The sequence below is a fragment of the Trichechus manatus genome, unplaced genomic scaffold, assembly GCF_000243295.1.
Source record: "Trichechus manatus latirostris isolate Lorelei unplaced genomic scaffold, TriManLat1.0 scaffold00016, whole genome shotgun sequence".
NCBI lineage: Eukaryota > Metazoa > Chordata > Mammalia > Sirenia > Trichechidae > Trichechus > Trichechus manatus.
This window is the reverse complement of record NW_004443952.1, coordinates 10,427,592-10,442,190: the sequence shown is the minus strand read 5'-3', so window position 1 is coordinate 10,442,190 and position 14,599 is coordinate 10,427,592. Positions and strand designations below refer to the sequence as shown.

The 14,599-nt window shown below is 36.9% G+C and overlaps 1 protein-coding gene across 1 annotated transcript in view; it reads right to left on the bottom strand.

Moving 5' to 3' along the window:
- LPAR1 (lysophosphatidic acid receptor 1) overlaps window positions 1-13,298 on the bottom strand; it is a 78,246-nt gene extending 64,948 nt beyond the window's left edge. The window contains exon 1 of the mRNA XM_004372169.2: window positions 12,188-13,298. Within this exon, the coding sequence (XP_004372226.2) occupies window positions 12,188-12,232 (45 nt within the window). The 5' untranslated portion in view covers window positions 12,233-13,298. The remainder of the gene's footprint in view (window positions 1-12,187) is intronic.
- Between the last annotated feature and the right edge of the window lie 1,301 nt (window positions 13,299-14,599).

Genomic DNA, 14,599 nt, shown 5'->3' with positions numbered 1-14,599 from the left:
CTGAGACCAGAAGAACTAGATGGTGCCTGGCTACCACCAAGGACCACCCTGACAGGGAACACAACAGAGAGTCCTGGATGCAGTAGGAGAAAGGTGGAGTGCAGAACTCAAATTCTAGTAAGAAGACCAGACTTAATGGTCTGACTGAGACTGGAGTTACCCCGGAAAGCACGGCCCCTGGATTCTCTATTAGCCCAGAACTAAAACAATTTCCGAGGTCAACTCTTCAAACAGGAATTGGACTGGACTGTGGGACATAAAGTGATACTCGTGAGGAGTGTGCCTCTTAGCTCAAGTAGATACAAGAGACTAAATGGGCAGCTTCTGTCTGGAGGTGAGATGGGAGGGCAGAGAGGGTTAGGAGCTGGTTGAATGGACATGGGGAATCAGTGGTGGAAGGGAGAAGGAGTGTGCTGTCACAGTACAGGGAGAGCAATTAGTCACATAACAATGTATGTATAAAGTTTTGTATGGGGAAAAAAAAAAGAATTCCATGAGTAGATGGACATTGCTGATACATCATTTGAAAGAGCTGAATATCATGGTGTGACTGATGATTATAACACTCACAGTTCCCTATCATTTTCCACCTTGTTTGTTCTACCTTTTCTTTCTCCACTGCCATAGAGTTGAAATTTCTATCTTCAGTATCAGTGTTGCCCCGGTTTGCCAAGTTAATCTTGAATGAGATAGTAGGCTGATCAGCAGCTGTGTTTCTCCATCTTTTCACGCCTAATCATGATAGCTTAGTCCTGAGTTTCATTGGTCATTGTCACACAATACAGCATGTCAGAGGTAAAAACCAAAACCAAACCTGTTGCCATCAATTCCGACTCTTAGCAATCCTATAGGACAGAGTAGACCTGCCCCATATGGTTTCCAAGGTGTGGCTGGTAGATCTGAACCACTGACCTCTTCGTTAGCAGCTGAGCTCTTAACCACTGCAGCACCAGGGCTCCATGTCAGATGTAAGCCCTGATATATGGCCTGTCCTAGGGTTGTGGGGCTGGGCTTTATCCTGAGTCTTCCTCTCCATTACTTTTGTTAGGTTATCTCACAAGTATGCAAAGCCCTTGGAGTTGAGGCCCAAACCTAAACCCACAAGAATGGCTCTTCTTTCCCAGGTCTGAACTAAGACTCTAAAACCTACACTTGCTAGCTGGTGGAGGCTCATCTAAGTGCAGATATTCTGAAACCAACTGCTAGACATTCTGACTTTGAAATTAGGTAGCCACCTAGTTCACCAGCAGTTCCTGTGGGACTGGAGCACTTATTTCTAAGGGTTGCCTGATCTTTGAATGTTGCTTTATTGCTAACCTAGCGTTTCAGGAACTAATCTGCTCCAGGCCCTTTCATAACCTTTTTGCCTGCTGCTAAGGAGCTGGTATCACCCTTTCACTTCTCTCTCAGCCTAAGACTGCCTAGGATAATCATCCATGGCATGGGCTAAGTTTAGCTGAAGAAGAGTTCTTAAGTGATACTATACAATTACCAAATGGCATACAGCAAATAAAGGTTGATTTTTTTTTAATGGCAGTCTTATTACAGCAAGGTACAGTTCCTAAAAGACAGAAATCCTCTGGACTCTATGATTATGATCTTCTTGGCTGGTAAAAACAGCAGGGCGTTGTCCTGCCTTAGTGTTTATTCACAGAAAAGTTGCAGCTAAGGTTCCAGGAAATATAGCTAAAGAACCTGGGAGTGTGAAAAGGAGAACAAGCAAATAGCACCATAATCCGCACTAAGAGGGAGAAAGCCACATTCTCTTTGAAGGATAAAGGAGTAGCTCTATTCATCATTAAAGACAGAAACCAATTAGAAAGGATGTATTAGAAAGAAAAAGAAACAAATGTGACAGGTCTCATCTGTGGTTTACCCTAGGTGACCCCGTACAATTTTGTCTTATGAATAGAAAACTCTAAATGTGTCCTCCTCGGATTCCTAAAGATATCCTCTCAAACTGGAGCTGAGTTTTTAAACACAATAGGGGAAGAGATGAATGTAAATTGCAATATGAGAACAAATTTAACTTCTAATAGAAACACGTTTCAAGGTGGAGTGAGGCAGAAACTTCAATGTTTATCTCCACATGCATTTATTCCTGGCAATACACTGGAGTTTTTCATAGTGTGTTTATCTAAGTTGGCTTTCCTTTGATGGATCTTCTGGTATATCACATAAGCACAGCATATACACAGACCATATGTGGGGTAACTACTTTCTCCCTGTAGACAACTCCCAGAATAATCATGTGAAAAAGGAAGGAATTAACGTATGTCAGGTACCTATTAAGGGGCTGATACTGTACAAAGCACTTAGCAGATATTAGGCCATTTAAACTTGTGTTTATTATTTTAACTTTAGAGATTAAAAAAGCTAAAGCTGCAAGAAATGCCAATATTGAAAGATCCCCTAGGTAATAGTATACAATAGCCTACATTTGAACCAAAATCCACCTGGATCTACGCCTAAGCATTCTCTTTTCTCAATTCCACATCAGGTGAAGCCAGACCACACTATGTCTTCACTGTGCAGCACTGAAAACATACTTCATACTGCAAGTAACTGTCCATACTTTAGTCTAAAAGAAAGTATTATCAAGATACTGTGATCCCTTACTTTAGAGACTGATGATTTGACAATTGCAACCACTATATTAATTCTCATACTTTAGAGTCTTTGGTGTATATCTTATCTTTGTGTTCTCCAATGATAAAATATTCTGTCTATAATTCTAATCTATTTCCTCACTTAGAGAATAAAGGGGCAAAAGTGGAACTGTCCTTTTAAAACGTAAAAAGTACTTTAGTTTTAACAGGAGAGTGAACCAATCTAATCAATGGTTTTAAAAGATAACAACAAACCAACTACAGAAACAATTCTTAAAAAAGCAATTGGGGAAATCCGAGTACGGATTGGTATAAAATATTAAAGAATTGTTTTTAATTTTATTAAGTGAAACAATGGCATTGTGGTTATGTAAGTGAGTTATTTTTTAGAGATGCATATTGATGTATGAGGCTTGAGATGAGATGACAAGATGTCAGGGATTTGCTTTAAAATACTTCATCCAAAAAAACATGAGAATCAATGAAGCAAGTGTGATAAGATGATAGTAATTGTTGAATCTAGGTGATGGATATATGGGATTCATTGTATTATTCTTATTTTTGTGAATGTTTGAAAACTTCCATAATACAGTGTTAAAAAAAATTTTCTTTTTCAATCTCCAAAATGGCTTAAAAGCCCATTTAATGTGGAATTCCACTGCTTTAATCTGAAAACATCCACTCTCTAATATCAGAAATAAAACCTTCTAAAACATAGACTTTCGAAACATAATGGATTTTGTTAGGAAAATCTTTAGGGAACGATGTCTCCAGGAATGTGTCTTCCAACAGGTAAGTGGAGACCAATTGCTACTGTGGAAAAGAACTAGAGGAGCAAACCAATTGATTAAGATTCTATTCAGATTCATGTCTTTAATGAAGTTAAATTGTAAGGATCAAGATAACTTTGTTTCTTTGGCATAAAACCAAAATACTCACTTAGCAAACAAGAGACAGGAAGAAATGGCTTATAAAAGGCTGACAGAAAAGATATCTTCCTTACTGGAATCACAGATGTGAGAGCTAAATATGTCTGAAGTTCTCAGACACCTTTCCAGTCTCTAATACCAGTTGTGGGTTTGAGAGAAACCAAACCATTTATTTAGGTATATTAGCCCTTGCATCAAAAGTGAAAATGAAACTTTTAATCTAAAAGATCACCCTGCCCATAGTCATCCGATTAACCACAATTAAGACAATGCTAAGCAGAGCTCTAGAAACAGGAACAAAAAAAAAAAAAAACTGCTAATTAAAAAACAGCAAGTTAAGTTTTTTTGGTTGTTGATCCCTCCCACCCTCCCCAATATCCTCAGGAATTGAACAATTAGCTTAATCTAATGATAATTGTGTTCCTGTCTGCAAATAAACATCCTTTGGAGCTTCCTTTTGATAAGGAAGTTCTTTATCAGCATCTACGTGGGCAGAAGTATAAATCAGCTATAAACAGTGCTGCTAGTCCAGTTCCGTCTCTGTATTTACCTAACTTTGAAGGAACTAGGTACTTTCTCAGAATGAGAAAACAAAAATCCTTATAGTCTAGGAGGAGTAACACAGGGAATACAAATTTGTTCCACTTCAAAGCACAAGGCATATCTTTCACTAACTAAACAGCAAGCCCAGCAGGAATAACATTGAGAGCTTTCTTCCCTATTATTGTTTGAAACAATCACAGGCTATTTGCTCATATTAATTAGTTTATATCTAGTGTTAGGCAGCCTTGATTAGAAAAATGCTCTTTGTTACCAAATGAATAGAGTAACAAACAAAACCAAAAGCTTTTTTTAAAAAATTGTTTTTGCTTCAGAAAAGGATTTTCAGGCCTTTCACATCTGAATGTGAATTTATCTTTATACAGGTCCCTGAAATCACGCTAAAAGAATGTAAGTTGATGTGCCAGACAATACCAGGCTAAGCTCATTGAGTGAACTGTTTATTATGCTTTGCCTACAGAGAGGCTGTATTTAAATTATTTTTACCTTCTCTGCACCTGGGGAAAACAGATAATAAGAGAGAAGACATCAGTATGGGCTTGGGGGCAAGGGCAAGTCAGCCTTGGACAAAAATTTTGCTGCAGAAATTACACATGAAGCGTTGACAAATGCTCTGTGGCTCAGTACAATGGTAGACTTGTGTAGCTGAGGAGAGACCATATGTCCTGCAAAGCCAAAATTATAAATTATCTGCCCTCTATAAAAAATGTGTGCCGAGCCCTGTTGGACAAACTTCATCCAACCAAGAGACAAATGGAAAAACATCAAAAACAAAAACAAAAAGGGTTGACGGTAAAGAGTGAGCTCTAATGTAAACTATGGACTTTAGTTAATAATAATGTATCAATATTAGTTCATCAATTGTAACAAATGTTACACACAAATGTAAAATGTTAATAATAGGAGAAACAGTATGCAAGGGATACAGAACATATAAGAACTCTCTGCACTTTCTGTAAAATTTTTCTGTAGAACCTAAAACTGCTCTAAAAAGTATATTTAAAAAAAAAAAAACAGATGACATATGGATAACCAGGAGGACCACTGTCCACCAAAGGATCCTTGGAACCAAATGACCTCATGGTCTGCCATCTCTCCAGAAAATAAGCTGCCTCTCCCTGTGAACTGGTACTCCAACTTACAGCTGACTCCTTCCAACTAGGCTTGAATCTCCCAACTATCAGAGGCTACTAATGTTCCCAACATATGGTGAGAAAATAGGACTCAACTACCCTGGTTGAGATTAGGTAATGAACTTGCTCAGCAAAATTATCAGAGTAGGGCTTGAATCTAGGTGTAAAAGATGCCAAAACATGTTAATCATTAAGCTACACAAAAAACCCAAACCTACTGCTATCGAGTCAATTCCGACTCACAGCAACCCTGTAGGACAGCGTAGAACTGCCCCATAGGGTTTCCAAGGAGCTGCCAATCTTTTGGTTAGCAGCTGAGCTCTTAACCACTGTGCCACCAGGGCTTCTTCAAAATCAACATTAAATTCCTTAATATGGCTTGCAATGCCCTTCAAAATCCTCTCTAACCTTATAATTCAAGCCATCTAATCCCCTACTACCAGAGGTGTTCTGGTAAATATTAACAACTGGCCCATGGAGGTAAAGGACTGATATCTAGCATTTGCCAATTTCTGTAGTATAAATACTCCACCATGGCTGATTTCAAGCTACCAGCATGAAGTCAATCAGCTCACAAAATTCCTGAAAATTTAACAATCGGTTCTTGTGAACTGGTAGGGCTGGCTGGCTCCAGCACGCCATTACTTACAAACTCACACCCTACTATCCCTTTCATGAATAATGGGATCTATGTTTGCCCACCTACATTTTCCACCTCTCAGGTTCTTGGGAAGTTGCTTTTCAACTTTTAGTGTGTGCTGCTGCCAGGTGGGGACCTGTATAACTGTTTGAAATGGAAGAAATGTGTGTGTGCCACAAAGTACTGTTTTTGTATGAGGTGTTGCATCCTGGAGGCGTGATTGTACAAAACTTTTGTCTCATTTGGCCTCTGTATGGCAAGATAAGCCTTGTAAGTATCCGGGTTCCTGTGTGTTTTTTGGAAGTTGTGTTTCTTGTGATGATTCCATGGTCACATGAACGCTTCATTTTCAGGTGTCATACGTTGTATTCACCCGTCAAGTGATCTAGAAGGCAATGCAGAGTCCAGAGGGACATATGTGTCCCACATAATCCTACCCCCAGAGTACAGAGGGACATGTGTCCCACGTAATATTATTAAAAATCTCTATTACCTGCCAAAAATTCAGGCATAATGAGTCGGCATGCATTCCATTAATGAAAAAAACATTATATACGCAAAAAAACTTTGTTAACTTTAATTCATACATGAATGGGCTATACTGAAACTCTGCTGAACTAACTTTTTTCTGAATGCTGTGCTCTCTTCTCAGCTTGGTACATTTGACATGCACATATGCTACTTTCTCTCTTACCAGAGTAACTCATACTCATGCATTAGTTCCAGCCTGGTAGTCTTCCTTCAAGAAGCTCTCCATGATCCTCCAAGTCTTGTCTGGGTGCTCCTCTTTATTCCTATGGCATCCATACTTCCTGTATCATAGCACTTATGACACAGCATTGTAATTTTTTGTTTCCTTATCTAAATATCTCTCATTGCATTTCTAAATTCCGGGAGGGCAAAAGCCTTGTTTATCTTGTTTTTTCTTGTATCCTCAGGCCTGCCACAAGCTTGCTGAACAATAATAATAACTAGCATGTATTGAGTACCATGTCCCAGACAATCTTCCAAGTTTTACATATATCTCATTTTATCCCTAAAACAACCCTATAAGGTTGGTTTCATTATTATTATTATGCTTATTTTGCAGGTGAGGAAATGGCGGCATTGAGAGTGTGAATACTTTCCCCCAGGTCTCAGTAAATTTTAGAGCCAGAATTTGAACTCAGGCAGTATGACTCAAGAGTCCATGTTCTTAGCTACTACTTTGTTGCTATATAGGTGGTGCTCAATTAACCAGCTGAAGGAATCAGTGAATGCATATCAAAGGGGTTAACTGCATAATGGAAAAGTTAATTAAAAGAAAAAAAAGACCAATACCTATGCTTCTTGATAATATTTAGAAATCTAAGGAATAAATTTAGAAACTGTACATTCAGACAGGGAAAACAGTTTCATATGAAAAATGAAAAATCCAGCTGCTATCAGATATTTTTCTCAACTGCAAAATTTACAGAGCTATGAGATTAAAAAATCTGTGAACTAAAAATTATGTATCAAAACAATTGTAAGTTATATGGAAAAGCAACAGAAATGCTAAGATACACAAGATCTCAGAAAATACACCCATGTATGCCTCTCTAAAAATTACATAAAGGCCAGTTAAGAGATAAAGTAAAATAAATATATCCAGAGGTGGCAAGGTGATGTATAAAAGGTCAGAGAATGAACAGTGAAATAACTTACTATAAAGCTAACTGGCATTTACTTATGAAATTTAAATTTTGCAATAATTTACTGAAAGATTATTTTAATATGCAACAATGAACTAAGTCTAAAAACCTTATTTCATAAAAAATATAGAAAATAAAGGGTAAGAGAAGGAGAAGGAAAATGGTAAATCAGATATAACATGATTTTCAAGTTTATAATTAAAGAAATAAGATCAGGTATATTTTACAAAAACAAAAGTAACCTATAGGACACCTTGTAAATTCATAACAAGGGGGAAAAAATACAGAATTTAAAGTAAAGATTAAGCATAGGAAAAAGCAGTAGATTTTAAGGAATACTATATAAACCCAATCACATATTCATAACAAATAAATAGTATAAATCTACCTATTGAAAAAAAAACTTATTTTCCCAAGAAATATAACTCTGTACTATCTACAAAAGACCCATCTATAAAACAGGGGTCCCAGAAAGATTAAAACACGAACTAGTTGTATGAATATAAAAGCAAAACTAAACAAAAAGAAATAAAAACTAAAAGAAAAATTTTATATCATTTAAAGTTAAGTTCGAAATAAAAAGTATTGAGGGAGACAGAGAGTTTCCTTTGTTGATGAAGGGTATAAGCTGTAGAAAAGGGATTCAATAGCTATATACTAAATAACATTGTATTAAAATACATACACAGAAAAGGCTATTATAAATTGTGACAAATAGAAGTAGAAAAGCTCATTTCTAGACAGTTCCTGTAGGTAAAAATAAATAACAATAAAGATCTAAATAACAATAATTTTCAAAGAAAGAGCATATTCTCTTTAAGGGAGTATGAAACAGGAATAAAAAGTTACCAAATCTACACATCATTAAAAATCTTAATAAACTGCAAAAACTGAAATTAGTACAAGACTTACTACAATCTCACCACAATAAAATGCAACTTACAATACCGCAAAAAAAAAAAAATTACTTAAAATTAATAACAAACACAAACAAAATATCCACTTAAAAATTAAGAAAGTCTAAGCAATTCTTGGACCAAAGAGGAAATTAAGTATATTTCAGAATATTTAAAGAAGAAAACACCAATAACATAACCTGTCCAAACTTAAAGGATACACCTAAAGCTATAACCAAAGGGGAATATATATTCTTAATGTGTTTATTGTTAAATAAAGTGAGAATAAATAAATTACTTCATTTTAAGAATTAAAAAACATATATGAGGAAAGTAAAGACAAGGAATAATAAATGCACAATTAGAAATAAATGAATTATAAAATAGGTAAATGAATTATAAAATAGGGAAATGAATAGTTTATTCTTTGAAAAAATTCAACAGAATGGAAAATCTTCTACCTACGTTAATCAACATGAAAGAAGAGAAATAAAGCAAGGAATAAAAACAACTTATCTACAGAAACAGAGGGAATTAAAAAAACAAGAAAATAACACTCTATACAGATACATTTGAAAATACTGACAAAATGAACGATTTTATAGGAAATAGAAATTGCCAAAACTGATCCAAGTTAAAAAAAAAAAAAAGAACTGAACGCATCAGTTACCAAATAGAAAAAGTTTAAAATATTAAATAGTCACTTCCCCCAACAGTGCCCTATCCAAAAGGTTTTTAAAGTTCTTTCAAGCTTTCAAGAAACAAATTCCATGATAGAGCATTACTCAACAAAGTGAAATGTGGAAACTATCCTAATTTTTATGATCCTGAAATAATTCTGATATAAAAACTAATAAAAAGGAGCACTCTCACTTATAAATATTTATAAATGTTATCAAATCCAACAGCATAATATAAGTAGTACATACTATAAGTAGAACAAAATGTCATGGCCAGGAAAACTGTGTTTCATAACTAACAAACTTATAAATAATGAAGTGAAAGTCAATGGAGAAAAACAGGATAAATTCAATGCTGAAACTGTTTTGATAAAATTCAAAATATAAGCTTGATCTTAAGTTTGTATAAAAGAATAGAAAGTTGTTAAGTTCAATGACCAAACAAATCTCAGTCTTCATCTTAATTGACTTGGCCATAGCCTTTGACACAGATGCAGATCCTTTCTTGAAATATTTCTATTCCAGCTTCTAGGAGACTATACTCCTAGTTTTCTACCCTCCTTTCTGGCTACTCTTTCTCAGTGTTCTCTTGTCCCACCTCATATCCCTGGCCTCTTAATGTCAGAGTGTCCCAGGGCTCAGTCTCTACACCTCCTATTTTCTTTACCTTCACTCACTCCCTTGCTGTGCTGATTCAGTCTCATAGCTTGGTGTATATATATATATATATATATGTTGACAACTCATAAACCTATCTCCAACCTGGACCTCTCCTCTAACTCCAGACTTCTATATCCAACTCTCTTCAACGCGTCCACTTGGCTGTCTAACAGACATCTCAATCTTAACATATCTAAAACTTTCTACTTGTTGGCCTTCGATCAATGCTTCAATGACTATTTCTGTGCATGTTATCTTGAGCACGTGGGCAAGTGTTTTTCTAACGTAGACACCAAGATGGGAACAGGATATGTGCAAAGGTATAATTTTAATAGATACTGTCAAATTACCCTCCAGAGCGATGGTACCAATTTGTCTTCCCACAGAGAATTTACAAGACTATCCATCTCCCCAAGTGTTTATGTTAAATATGACCTCTTTCTACCTTGGGCAGCGTTAAACATTTTAATTAAATGAGTCATTTAAAAATATTTATATTACTCAACAGCTGACAGTAGCTTGTGTAAGAGGGAAGATGTGTAGATAAGATGAGGCTGTTGGAAATGCTGACGAATGATAGCAGCAAGACTGGGATGCTGAAATGCCTTGTCCAGGAAACCTGTGCCAGGGCCTAACTTACTTCACAAAAGGCTAAGAAGAGTCATTACATGGTAACGGCCACACTGGACTTTGACATGATGACCTCAGGTGAGAGGCACTAAATCGCTTTACCCATTCACCAAGTCTCTCTGGTACCAAAAACACTATTGAGTGAAAGGGAAACAAAACCGTCAAAGTAAATGAAGTGTTGAAAAGGCAATGGTCTATTTACCAGAAAGAGAAATGGTGACGATATCACTAACCATCCAGGGATGTAATACTAATGGCTTTAAATTGTTAAAGAACCGGAAGGACTTTATCCACATGATAAAATCCCAAGGTCTTTTAGAAAAGAAAGGGAAAATTTATAGTAAACTAGGTTTTAAAAAAAATGGCCCTTTCTCCAGTCTTTCCCTCCTTCTGTCCCTCCCTCTCTATCTCACATACCTACACACCTACTTTAGATACATACAAAATTTAGTATCCTACAAAATAATACAGGGAAAAAAAAGTGGAACAACCTTTTGTATTATTAATATTTCCAATTGCCATCATAACGGCTCTTTCTTTAACCTTGACCTAAAAAGGATCATCATGGATAACTCGCATTCTAGAAAGAGAAGATGGAGGAAGAAGAAATGGGAAACTATACGTGCTGAGCACCTACAATGTGCTTTACATATACTCTTTGTGTTGTTGTTGTTAGGTGCCATCAAGTCGGTTCCAACTCACAGCAACCCTATGTACAACAGAATGCAATGCTGCCCAGTCCTGCACCATCCTCATGACCACTGTTACGCTTGAGTCCACTGTTGCAGCCACTGGGTCAATGCATCTCATTGAGAGTCTTCCTCTTTTTTGCTGACCCTCTACTTTACCAAGCATGATGTCCTTCTCCAGAGAGTGGTCCCTCCTGGGAACATATCCAAAGTACAGGAGACGAAGTCTCACCATCTTCGCTTCTAAGAAGCATTCTGGCTGTACTTCTTGCAAGACTTACAAAACCATCCTGTGAGATATGATTACACGAGAGGAAATGAAGCTGAGAGAGGTTGATACCACTATGGCTCCTTATGTGGCAACAGGAGGAGGAGGAATGTGAACTCTGACCTACTGACTCCAAAGTCTGCCTCTCCATTGTACCACTCTTTCTGCTGAAGCTGAAAGAGTCCAGTTAATACTCTAATAGATCAGATTGTAAAATAATCTGAATACAGACAATGCTCTTGCCGTATTATTGATACTCCATTGGAAAGAAAAAGTAACAACTCAAATGACAGCTGTTTGGAAGTTTCTGAGGTTGCATTTTGTTTTCAAAGTTTCTAGAACAGGTCAAGGCCAAATAAGAAGGAAGAGGATTAGAGGAGGAGAAGAAGAGGAGGAAGACCAAGTGGAGGAGAAGGAGAAGACAAGGACAACACAGCATTCAGGAAACTTATTATGAGAGTAGATCTGTTTGAGATATTTCACTAAACTCCAAAGAGCCAAGAGAGGGAAAGCAGCAGGACTTACCACTGTCTTGATTTGGAGTTTGATGCCTATAGTAACCGTCAGTCATCCTAAGCATTGAAAACCAAGGGCTCTTAGGAACAGAGGCCAGTTCACTAAAATCACTTGTTCATTGTTTCAGCTGGTTCCTGAACTAAATGGCATCTCCCTCACAAAAGCACTATTATCCAAGTACACACCAAATGATAATTAGAGGGATACACACGATCCCTAGAATCAAACACACTTTCAGAAACTCAATTTAAATATTCATCAAAATTACCATTAGCCCAAACCTTGACTAGTTTGATTACTTACCTGGGGCTGTGAAATTACAGGGGTGGAAGTAGAGGCAGTGGCCATGGTTGTAGAAGATGAGCTAGGCCCCAGCACTATGGCACTGGACACAGGATTCAAATTCTCGTGGTTGCTAATCAGAGCTTGGTCATGCTAGGAGAAACTGTGTACCTGGAAAAGGATACGAAAACTGGGATTTAGCCTAAGAGGATTATCGCATTGGCCAGAAGCAGTAAAATTCTTTGACCAAATGCCAACTTCCAGCTTAATGAAAAGAAGACCATGGTGGGTAGCACCTAAAATCTAAAGTCATAACCTCCATACCATTTTGTTCAAATGATGCTAAGCTGGTGTATTTTCTAAGTTTGAATCCAACTCTGCATGCTGGCTAAACGTTTTGGGGAGGCAGTTTCAAGTTGTGGGGATAAGGCAAAGGGCAGGGGTAGAAGCCATCCTGTCATTAAATAATAAAGGAACTGAGCGACCCACAATTGAGGGATGACAGTTTTACGTATGAAGGGCAAAGAGAATAATACCATCAAGTGTCTTAGAGACCACTCATTTCAACCCTGTCCTTCTGCAGGTGAGGAGAAAACAGACTAGAAGGACACATTTAGCTAATGGCAGAACCAGGAACCCCAATTCCCAGTCCGGTATGAAACATAAGGAAGTGAATATGTTCCATGATTACATTCCCCCCAAGAAACTTAGTTACCACTTTCAAGATTAAACAAAAGACATCTCCAAGTTACAGGGGTCTGTCAAAGGGGTAAGTCAGGTATTCAGACAGGTGGATGCAGGGTTTAATAAATCCTAGCTACAAAATAAGGATGTCCAGACTTCCATATGTAAGAGAAAGAGTGTACTTCTAAAATCCTTTCAACATCCTCAATAAGCACAGAGTATAACCACATATTCTATTATGTTCATTAAGAAAACTCAGAAATAATCTAAACTCCTTACAGTAAAGCATAGCCTAATTCTGTCAAAAGACTGATGTGATATTTACACATTTCAATTTAGTCCAGAAAGGGAAAACTTTTTTTTTTTAATTTAAAGAAAACAAGAGATAAACGAAAAGTCATCTACAAAGGAGAGTCAATAAGAATAAGCTCAGACTACTCAGCAGAAACCATGCAGGCAAGAAGGCAATGGAATGACATATATAAAGCCTCGAAGGGAAAAATTGCCAGCCAAGAATTATATATCCAGCAAAACTGTCTCTCAAATATGCTGGTGAAATTAGGCCATTTCCAGATAAACAGAAGTTCAGGGAATTTGCAAAAACCAAATCAAAATTACAAGCAATACTAAAGGGAGTCCTCGGGTTAGAAAATCAATAACATCAGATAACAATCCAAGACTAGAACACAGGACAGAGCAACCAGATATCAACCCAGATAGGGAAGTCACAAAAATAAATCAAAGCTAAAGCACAGAAAATAGGGAAACAGATGTCAATACGTAAAAGATGACAACATTAAAACAAAAAAGAGCGACTAAAAAATGTAGACATAGATTTTTCATATGGAGAGGATGTCAAGGCACTATCAAGAAATAAAAGACGGTATAGACTTAGAAAAATCGGGGTAAATATTAAGGTAACCAGAAAGGAAACTAATAATTCTCCAAGTCAAAATATTTAAAGAAAACACATGCCACCTAACAATATCCTTTCTCTTATTCAAAAGCTATTTATTGAGCAGCTACAGTGAGCTAGGGGCATAATGAGTAAGACGGAGCCAGCCCCTGTCTTTAGGGAGCCATGTCTGGAAATTTATTTTCTAGTTTAACCAGCATGTAAGATGATACCTGAACACTTTTAAGCCTTTTGGAAAACAATACTTTTCATACTGATAAAAGTACTGAACCAGACATCACAAGACCCAAAAGGGTGCAGCAGTAGTGGTGGAGTCAGACATTTAATAACAAGTCCTTTGACTCCAAATCCTATGGTGCAAATCAGTATTAGCTGGATGAGACTAGGCAAGTCACACACCACCAAAAGAGCTGCCTTCCACAGAAATGATCTACATTTGGCAGAACTTCTCTGTCTTTGTGTATTATCTTTCATACTTTGGTTTTAATTGCTTTATTTTTAATTGAACTGTGGTGTCTTCCTATTTTCTTCCCCTCTGTTACAGCAACTATTTTTATTAACAAGTAGTAAAGTTGTCAAGCTATCTTGAAATGAGATTCAACAAAGAATCGTAGAAACCTCAGAAAACAATGATGTTCTCCTCAGCCCCAGTTTTAGAGGAAAAAAAAAATTATCACACTGTAAATGTAATGAACAGCCCAAGAGAAAGGCATACGCATATAGGAGTCCCTTTCCTTTTTCATGACAGCTGCTTGAGTGCTGCACCTACCCCCCGAAAATTTTAGGCCCTCTGGTGTGCTGTTTTGTACTGAACTTACTCCTGGCATCATTTT